At 40.6% G+C, this 10505-nt stretch overlaps 1 protein-coding gene across 2 annotated transcripts in view; it reads left to right on the top strand.

Moving 5' to 3' along the window:
* Positions 1 to 6: 6 nt before the first annotated feature.
* PRKCI (protein kinase C iota) overlaps positions 7 to 10505 on the top strand; it is a 22792-nt gene continuing 12293 nt past the window's right edge. Inside the window, exons 1-5 of one of the 2 annotated variants that reach the window (XM_010716929.2) lie at positions 7 to 60; positions 5092 to 5213; positions 7644 to 7733; positions 8473 to 8523; positions 9659 to 9744. In XM_010716929.2, the coding sequence (XP_010715231.2) occupies positions 5099 to 5213; positions 7644 to 7733; positions 8473 to 8523; positions 9659 to 9744 (342 nt within the window). In that variant the 5' untranslated portion in view covers positions 7 to 60; positions 5092 to 5098. Of the gene's footprint in view, positions 61 to 5091; positions 5214 to 7643; positions 7734 to 8472; positions 8524 to 9658; positions 9745 to 10505 lie in introns of those variants that run through there. The other variant, XM_010716930.3, reaches the window with a different exon arrangement.

The following is a 10505-nucleotide window of genomic DNA, read 5'->3' as shown; positions in this document are numbered from 1 at the left end:
CGGGGGCGGCCTCGGCGGGGACGGCGCCCACCAGGTCCGCGTGAAAGCCTACTACAAGGGGTGAGTGTGGGGGGACGGCCGCTGGGAGCGGAGCGCGGTGGTCGCTTCCCGGGTTTCTATCGGCGCCGCGTTCAGCGCCGCGCTTGCGGTGGCATGCGGAGCTCCGGTTGTTCGAGGAAAGAGAATGAAGGTGAGGGGGCGCAGCCTGGCCTCTCCTCCCGCGGCTCTGCGCTCGGGCGGAGGCCGGCTGCCGTGAGAGGGCAGGTGGGGCTGAACCGCCGCGCTTCGGGCTCACCCCGCGCCGCAGGAACTGCTGGGGCAGCCGCCTGGGAGCGGGGCGGTCCGTGCCTCGACGGGTCCGTGGGTTCGATGCGAGCTGATCTAACCCGAAAAAAATGTCGGTTGCGTTTTTGGTTTGAGACCGACCTGGAAGCACTCCGCAGCTTCCTTCCAGCTACCTGCGTGGATTACAAGAAAAGGCTTATCTGACCGTCAGTGCTCTGGTCACAGTATCTCTGGCTTTCTGTAAATATAACGTATCTGGTTTTATGGCTTCATGGAGAGATACAAAAGCCATGCTGAGCATTTAGTATGTGGTAAAGCGCTTAGTTTCTGGCCTGTGTCTGCTTTGGGGCTCTTCTTGACCAGAGCAATACAGACTGGCACTGTCTGTGGCTGTAAAGGGCCTGTGGAACCTGTCAGAATAACGACATGTGAAGCTCTCAGATCTTTGCCTCTGGTCTCATCAATCCCTCGTTTCTTGAAGATGTGGCTACCAGCTGACAGGAGGGCTCGTGTGGTTGGGTGGTGAACTGAAGTGGAAGTGCTTTGGATTAAACACATTTATTTTTCTTCTGCTGGGTCAGTTTTAATCTTGGTCGTTTCCACATGGAGTCATACAAATTCTTGCCTTAGCACTGAGAAGCTGTGGTGCAGGAACAGAGATAAAGAAGCTGTGGGAGTGAGCAAGAAAACTGCCGTGCTGGATTGGAATGCTGGTTCGTGGCACTTCAGATATAAGGCAGTGATTTCACAGGCGCTGGAATGTTTCTTTTGAGTTTCATCTGCTGACTCTTGGTTAACACAATTGTTGGTTTGCTTTTAATCGTGACACTGAGTCATATGGGCAGCTGGTTAACAAACAAACAGATAAGCTGAATGCCTTGGCAGTTATTTGTTTTGAGATCTAAACAAGCCATCCTTTCCACTCCCCTCTGACTGTCAGTCTCATGCCTGCTTCTCAGACCAGCACTGTCAAAAAGTGGATATCAAAGCAAAGCAGTTGACTTGCACTGGGAATGGCTGGAGACTGAGGATCTAAGTGCAGGTATCAAAGGCGATGTTCACCCTTTCATCAAATAAACTGCATAAAGATGACAGTCAGTTAGATGATTTTATGGGAAATATTGTTAATCAGGAAATGTTAATCTCTCTTAATTTTCTTGTAGTAGAAGTGTGGAACGTGGTGGTCAGGCCCTTGCGTGGCTCAAGCATTGCTCTTGCAGCCCCAGAACACCCCGCGTCTGGCCAGGAGCCTAATTGCTTTCCTCAGCCGAGACAAAAGCTTTCATGAGGAACTCTTTGAAGGGTCTTTGTTTCATTCAACCGTGCAGTGGTAGTTCTTTATCTTAAATTCATGAAATATGTAAAACCGGGAAGGAAAATTTTCCTAAAACAAACATGGGAATAAGAGGATGGGAATTCCCAGAGAGTTGGGAACTAAGTTGGGTTTACCCTGATATTTCCTTCTCCCAGGTAAGCCACGTTTATTGTAGGACTGATTGCTTGAAATGCTGAAAATAGCCTCACCTGTTCTAAAGAGTTCCTGTAATCTACGCCCTGGATGTAGCAGGAGTTCCCAGCAGTTCCTAGGAATTTATTGTTCCCTGTGTTTACATTCTTTTTTTGCTGATACACTGACGAAGTGTAGCAGCTTCAAATGTGCAGCATTTACACAGCATCTATAACTACAACTGTTTTAGGTCTCTAATGTTCTTTTACAAGCTTACTTTTTGGCTTATCTCATTTGTTGGAGGTGTTTTTTGTCAGTTCAGTACAAGAGGCTGTTACATCAGGGAGGGGTTGTGTTGTAGTGAGTGAGAGCAAGTAAGAGCGATATGCTACCTATGCATTACAAATCCTGTAGGACTATATCATTGATTATAGATATATGTATATATATATACACACACATATCTTGAACCATCTCTCTGTCATGATTAGATCTGCTTGCTGTTTGCAGTGGCTGGCATAGATTTTGCACTGGTTTAACTGTGTAGGCTGGAACGTAGGTTAGGCTTTCAGTACAGTTAAAGGCATACCAGTCCTTTACCCACAGTTTGTTTTGTTTCAAAGGAGCAACACCCATGGCAATCTTCTCAGAGTACATGTCAATTGTGCTGCTTTTCTTAATGCATTTACAGGAGTGGTGAGACTTGTGGGAAAAGAAAACAGTTCAGTTTTTACTGTAAAATCAAAATGCACTTCCACAGATATTTCCAGAAGACAATTCTTTAAGGAATGTTTGATTTCCCACATCCTTTGTTTACACTGTTCTTTGTCTTGAATCTTTCTGGTCATCGTTTCAGCTCAATGTCTTCTGTTCCCCTGGAATGTAAAGTGAATGTAAAGGAGTGTGCTCAGCTTAAAGAGCTTCTAAAAACTATTTACAAGCAGCTGGATTCGCCGGGAGCCTTGCACAAGTTAATTTCAGTGAGCTGCCACTAAGCATAATCAAAAGATTAACCCAGGTGTATGATGAATGTGTGGGTATGTAATTAATACGTGACTGGATATCTATGTATGTTCATAAATGTAATGTGTGATAGCTGTGCTAGGCTCTGGATAATCAAGCGGCAGCCTCCCACAGAAGCTTGACTTTAGAACTGAGAAGCGAGCTACACGTATTCAATTGCATTTAACTGTCAGCATTGTATTTTTCCCTTTGTTCGTCTTGCTGAAGGGCTGCTGAAGGTGGATGAGGTCTAAAAGGAAAGGCGTGAGAAAAGCTGTCTGGTCGCAGAGAAGAGGTGGGAAGATAGCAGTGAGGCTGGTGGTCTTTAGAGAGATATAAAATCACTACAAAGTTGTAAAAAACACAGTGCTTCCCCATAATGAGATAACTAAAGCATCCAGATGTGGAAATGACTGTCTGGAATTAGATTGCTTTCTAGTTCCTTGTGTGTGTCATGAGGAGGCAAATAAGGATATTGTGCTGTAGAATAGCTATGTAGCAGGCAGGTCTGCTGAACAGAAGCTTTACTCATTGATTTTATTTTTCTTTTGTCGTTGTGAAAGAAAGCATTTTGTATTTTCTTACAGAAGACAGCAGGCTATGGCCCACTGTACATTCCCTTCATTCTTTTACATAGCTTACTAATTTTTGTTTAAAATACCACATTTAGTTTAATCTTGTATCTTAGGTTCAGTTAGTACAGCTTTTTCCTAGTGAAGACATGCCCAGCGTGGTGCTAGGTGCAGGAGGTGTGGAAAACACCATATAATGTGAAGAAGTGATAGCAGAACTAGTCTGGGAACGAGAGCTATCTCTGTGGAAAATGCCAGTGCCACCAGTGGAGTTAAAATTGCCAGGTGAGCTTGTGGAAAGACAGCATCGTTCACATTCTGCATTGTGCAAAGCTTCTCATCTCTAGGAAGTGTGCTGTTGTTGCTTGCAGACTCTTGTTCATATTTACGTCCATCCTTCTGTTTAATGTCGCTGCTCTGCCAGAGTTCTGCCACGTCTGCAGGCAGGTTTGTGTTCAGTTCTAACAGCTGGGTGCTTTTCCAGATGTATTTTGCTGCTGTCTGGTGTCTTTTGTTGATGGTGCTGGATAGGGCAACTACTTTGCACATGAAGGTAACAAGTAGGAAGTGTTCCTTCAGTTTATATTGGCTTTTACTGTAACTGTACTGAAAGGCTTTTTGTTGCCAAGTTGTTTGGTACGTCTTAATATTGTGCATATGTGACTTCTGCTGTTCACTGTAGTGTGGATAAATCTTTTGGTGAACTTTAGCTGAAATTCACTGAAGTTGCTAAGCAGTGCCTTATCTCCTGCCTAAAATGTAGGTCCCTGAAAAACAGGAAATACAGGTTGGGACTTTGCCTCCTAATAGAGCCTTGTGGGTTTTGGTTGATGGCTGCACGTCAGTAACGTGCTGCTAGATGTGTGGAGTTTGCAGAGCAGCTGTCCTGCACTCTGGATCTGTGCTCTCTGTGCATTTTCTGGGAACATCAGTACTCAAACAGTGGGCTTATGAGCTGTTTGGAGAGTAGTGTTGTAAACAGCCCTGGCTTTTTTCTCTTTCTTTCCACCTTCCTTTGCGCTGTACCACTGACATCCTTTGTTTAAAGGACTGACCCAGAGTCACCTATTCCCCTTCAAGGCCCAGCAAATACCAGGGCAGTGGGTCAGCATGTTGTGGTAATGCTTCTAAAGCACCACTCTCAGTCTTAATTAAAACAGAAATACCAGTTCTGCATAACAGTAAAGCAGTAAACTTTAATTCTAAGTGCATGCTTCTGTGTTCACCTTCCCTGTCATTGTGGGGAAGCATCGCCCATGTCTTTTTAAAGGTCCTTTAAATATTTGCAACTTCTTCCCCTCTGATCTGCTGTTTAATAATTTTCATGACTGTTTCAACCCATCCCTGCAATTAGAACTTACTTGGAGAAGATGTATATGTTCTTACCAGCAATACATTAGTAATGTCCTTCAAAATTATTGCACCATTTAATCCTTTGCTGTCCACTGGAATAATGTATTTCATAGCTGCATGTACTTAAAAGCTACAACTTACACAGCTTCAAAATCATTTGGGGATTTAAATCTTCATTTTTTTCAAAAGCAGATAATGTGAGGAATAAATGTCAAATAATCAGTAATAAGAATTACTTGGAGCCTGAATGCTGTAGGGAGGAATCCTGATGGTCATGGCTTACTAATATTGCTCAAAGATTCCTTTTTTAAGGGGCTGTGGCAAGAGGTGAGTTTTATATCAGTGGTGCATGGAAGGCATTAAAGCTGAAGATGAAATGCTGTGTAATTGCAGCATTGGACATGTTCTCAATATTATTTTTCTCTTACTCAGGGACATCATGATAACGTATTTTGAACCTTCCATCTCGTTTGAGGGACTGTGCAGTGAAGTTCGAGACATGTGCTCCTTTGACAACGAGCAGCTTTTCACCATGAAATGGATTGATGAAGAAGGTAAATCAATTCTTGCTGCCTGCTTTCCAACACATTTGTGATCATTATGGTACTGAGCTTTCTATTTTTTCTCTCCTTTCATCATTTTCTTTCCCTTTGCCTTTGTGAGGTAAACTGTATTTTTTTAGTAATAGTAACTCAGACTCCAAAAGTAATGGCTTTCCAATGCCCTTGTAAGTATAGTTTTGTTAGTTCAAATCACTGAAATCTACTGAAAAGTAGCTCTACTTTTGTTTTTTTCTGTTGTTTTGCTGTAGTTTGTTCATAAATCTCAGTGACTTTCAAAATGTGAATTCAGTGCTAGGATTTACTAGGAAGGAAATGGAAAAGATGCTCACGCTTCCCCTTAAGCCTGAAGTGTTTGAGAAAGAGAAATGATGCATATTGCAGTATTTGTCTGAAGTATTGATACAGATTGATGTATATAGTTGTGCATGTAACCAGAAAGCGCGTTTTGAGTAAATCGGCTGTTCCATTAGCAACCTTGAGACTAATAACATAAAGCTATTTAATAAAACTCTTTTAAAAGTATTAAAAGGGAAAGTACTTTCAAGAAAATACTTGGCTGAATGATGTGTAGTAACTTTTTGTAGAAATTTTGGCTCTGAAATCTTGTTGATCTTCAGCACATCATGTTTTATATCAGATGAAAAAAGTTCAGTCCTCTCTCCCTTTTTCCACTCTGAGCTGTGTGTATATGTTAGGCATGTTTTGAAAAGCCTACTTGTAGTTCTTATTTTCTTTGTGGAGCTGTGTTCTGAACGTAAGTTTTGAGCCACACCAAAGACATCTAAATTATGGAATAGCTGTTGTTATTTTAGCCAGCTAAGTACTTGATGCAATACATAAAAGGCAATGATTTGTCTGCAGTGATTAGTAATTGTATGCAGTGATTACCATAGGCGGTGCTTATAGACCTCTTTCCTCCCCTCCCCTTGTTGTAGATTTCTTATTCAGAATTGGATGAGTGCCAATTTATTGAGAGCTCAGAGCTAACCAGGGACTCATGTTGCTTTTTGGAAGTGCTATATGGGCAGTTGTGTTGAAGGCTGTGGTCTTGAGAGTCTGAGATCCTTGAGGTCCCTTCCAACCTGGGCCATTCTGTGATTCTCTTCTGCTTATCACCACCTTTCCCAAGCTATATACACAAGGCAGATGCAGTAAGGGGAGAGGAGCAATGGTTATAGGCAAATCTCTGCATAGTGGTGCCATTTGAGTTAGGCACTTTGCAGTAAGCCGGCTGTTTTAGCTCAAAGACTTTTCACTGAAAAGAGTCTGGAGACTTACAGTAAGAATTAAGTCCGTCTTTAATGAAGCGTGTGTGTGTGTATGATGGAATTGTTTACCACACACTGGTAGAATAAAGACAAGATATGATATCTTGACCTTCTTCACTACTTTCTGACCGTATCACTGTGACTAAACTGTTCAACTGGATTTGCCTGGTCACTGAGGTTTTTGTTTGTCCTGCTCTAAATGTGTCTTCTGAGCTGTTGCAGGTGTGGAGCATTGTGTTTACTACTTCTCATAGAGTTTAATGACACAAAGGCAGATAGAATTTAGCTTGAATGCAGTCACTTCAAATAAATGGTCAGGTTCAACTGGAAAATGGAGTGAACCTGATTTCTTTAGATGAGCTTTTGATTTTATCTATACCAGGTCATTTCTTCTTATCTCTGTCTCATGATGTGTACTGTAAGATGGACATTAGACTGGCATTTGTGTTCAATCTTCTTGGTAGATAAGTCAAAATTAAACACTTTACTAATATATTTTATCTGAATTTGGATGACAGCAAAATTATTACCAATCCGATGTTGTTGAAAGAATGTTTGTAGTTCATCATTTTTATACTTAGCCATCATTAGTAACACATTGTAAATTAAGATTTCAGTTATTCCCTATTAGGTTTTAAAGTGAAGCTGTGAATTTGAGGGCAGTGTTAGAAAGATCAGTTGCATGCTTTTGCCATAGTCAGCTAAGTTGTGATCACCAATTAAAAAAAGTGCAAGTCAGATTTAATTACGAAGATTCCTTTCTGGTGTGTAAACTTTGTGTGTGTTCTGAAGCACTGCGTATGCTCTTGAAAGCCTCCCTTTCTTCTGTCAAAAAGAAACAAAAAGCTGTTTGCACAGGTGTCAGAACACATGAAGAAAAACTGGTTTGTTGGTTCTCAGTGAGTCTGAATGAATAGGGATGTTGGGATGTTCCTTCTCCTCCTTCCACGCTCTCCACTTTGTGTTTATGGAGTGGGTAGGCAGCTGAGTGCCAAGGCTGTCTAATGGGTCAGGAACATGTGAGATGATGGAAAAAGGATAAACGCTACTGCACAGAGGTTTGGTTTGCTACAATCTTAGGAACAACTGTGAGGGAGCTGTTGAGTGGCACAGAACTAATTAGACTGAGTTTTGTGGTGTTTTCTTCTTTCAGGAGACCCATGTACAGTTTCTTCCCAGCTGGAGTTAGAAGAGGCATTTCGGTTGTATGAACTAAACAAGGATTCAGAGCTTCTAATTCATGGTACACTGAAATTTAATATATTACTTTTAATGTTTGCATCTACAGAGACCTGGAATTTTTACCTCATGTTATCAGATTTTTGCACTGCTCCATCTTTCTCATTTAAAGCCAATTGTGGCAGTCTGTCAAAAGGATGCCAAAGACCTTGGGTCCCTTCTAGCTGTCGGCACTTGTCAGTATTCTGTATGGAGTTGAGAAAGGAAAAAATACGTAAAAACTGGGAAATAATTTCATCTGCTCCTATACATGTATTTCTGTTTTTTATTATTATGCTCTTTGATCTGTCTTGTCTCCATTTACTTCTGCTTGGTTGGCTTCTGGATAAATATGCACCAGGTTTTCCCTTCCTATTGTTGTTGCAGCTAAATACACTGGAAACAAAGAACTAATGCAGGCAAGATCATACTTGGCTCTTCTGGAACCCTATAATGTGCTTCACTTACAGTCCAGATTTCCAAATACTGGCTGCAGTGATTGATCACATGAGAAACCAGCATCAGTACTTGTTGCTAGCATCTTTAAATAACTTAGCTTACCCTGCTGTCCAGTTGTTTTTCTTACTTGCATCACTGTTATGTCCAGTACAGAGTTTTGTGGCATCTTTTCTTCTTGCTTGCTGTTAGAATGCATCGTAGCAATTTTCTGTTTCTGTGGCCTTCTTACATAGGTGTTGTATTTAACCCAAAGAATTGTCTTCTGTCTGAAACAGATTAATAGGAAGCTAATATTTTTCTTGCAGTGTTTCCTTGTGTACCAGAACGGCCTGGCATGCCTTGCCCAGGAGAAGATAGTAAGTAGGCATTTTAGTTTGGGCATGCTTAAAATAAGTAACTAAGCAAGTAATCTCTATTCTAGAAAAAGTTGATATTCTTTGTTTGATTTCCTGTGCTTATAACTATTAATAATGCAAGTCTCTACAGCTTAAATATTAAAAAGGAATAGAAAGTTTTGTTAAACTTGAGTGTTGTTTGTCATTTCTGAGTCATTGTTAATAAGACATTTTTGCTTTTCTGTTAACTCTCCATGCTTCTCTGCTTTCCTTGCTTTTGCCTCTTTCGTGGCAGTTTTTTATTCTATTCCTGTCTGTAGTAGTTACCTGATTGCGAGCTGACTAATGTGAGCAAAGGCTTGCAACCATGAGGTGTCAAGTCATCAGTTTCTGATCAGCCTTTGGGTAATAGGAGTATTTTCTGAAAACATTTGTCATGTTAGTAAGTGTACTAACCACGAGAGGTGATTTTCCATCTGTTTAATGTAGGTTTCTGTGCTGTTGATATTCATCTTATAAAAGATGATGGGTATGCTGTGCACACACACATTGTCAGCTTGATATCCAAGTTCTTGACAAATGTCAGTGTGTGCTTAAATGTTAACTTTGGAGTAATGCTGCTTTTCTGAAGGGGGGAAAGAAAGGTTCTGGACTAAATCTGAAATAGCTTTGCAACTTGAGAGAGTTTTGCATATTCTAGTTTTCAATTTTGGTTCCTGACATGCCTGTAATGAGACAAACAAACAGTCAAAAAGTGATGGCAGCTGTGGACCTAAGACATGGAGGATTTGTGCGAGAACCATAAATCAGGATATGTTCCTGAAATGCACCTCCTTCCCACAGCTCCTCCTTGAATTAGGTAAGGTATGTGCATGTTTTGATAACAAGTGCTTGTGTTGTTTGGGCTGTTTTCCTCCTTTTGACTCACTCTTCCTTTTAACTTTGGAAAGGCAGAACTAACTTTCAGGTGGTCTGAGTATTCTGCTTGAGGTTCTCTCCGAAATTGGAAAAATGAAGAAAATACATTGTGTTTCTCTAAGGTTGCAGGAGTGAAAATTTACTCTGCAAATCACTTTACACAGAAGCATCCATGAGAAAATACTGCAGTTCTGCATTTATATTTTTTATGGATATAATCATATGTTTTTCCTCTTAGAATCCATTTATCGCCGTGGCGCCCGCCGGTGGCGAAAGCTCTATTGTGCAAATGGTCACACTTTCCAAGCCAAACGATTTAACAGGGTGAGACTCTTGTTGGGTGCTTAAAACCATGTTACAGGGTTGTCTTACTTTTATAATTTTAACATTACTGCCTTGAAAAAAAAATAAAAGGTAGGCTAATTCTACTTTTTGTTGACTGTCTGTAGTACTTAGATGTTGGGTTGCTGTAGTTTCAGGAAACCTTATCGGTATAAAATCAGGCACTTAAAAACAGTAAATACTTGTAATTCACTTTACAGTATACTCTAACTATGCTGTCTGTTATAGAAATGCTCTGGTGCTCCCTTAAAATCTTCAGAGAGGGCAGACTTTAGCATTGGCATTAGATAACTGGACTGAAAGTGCATCTGCAGTTGTTTAAGCATACTTTGAGTTGCTTATGGTGCACAGTTTTCCTTCATGACTTAAACAAAACCTGAGATGTTTCTCTAACATCTGCTTATGATGGCATCTAAACAACTGAAAATAATAGGCCAATTTTAATTCTTTCAATAAGCAATAGTCAAAGACAATTAAGAATCAAGAAAGCTATCTGCTGCTTGTATCTGAAAAATAAAATAAAAATTAAAGCAGCAAGGTTCCTTGACAGCTTCAGTATTCTTTCCTTCCTCTCTAAGCTGTGAATCACATGCTTAAATAACGCTCAAAATTATCTCCACTAAACTTCATATTCAGCATTATTCATTTAACTTTTTTTTTTTTTTTTTTTTTTTTTTGACGTACTCGACGAACGACACGAACGGTAGGGTAGTGTTTTTTTTTTTTTTTTTTTTTTTTTTTTT

Source organism: Meleagris gallopavo, chromosome 11 (assembly GCF_000146605.3).
Source record: "Meleagris gallopavo isolate NT-WF06-2002-E0010 breed Aviagen turkey brand Nicholas breeding stock chromosome 11, Turkey_5.1, whole genome shotgun sequence".
Taxonomy (NCBI): Eukaryota; Metazoa; Chordata; class Aves; order Galliformes; family Phasianidae; genus Meleagris; species Meleagris gallopavo.
The sequence above is the reverse complement of the archived record's forward strand: the minus strand, read 5'-3'. Positions and strand labels throughout refer to the sequence as shown.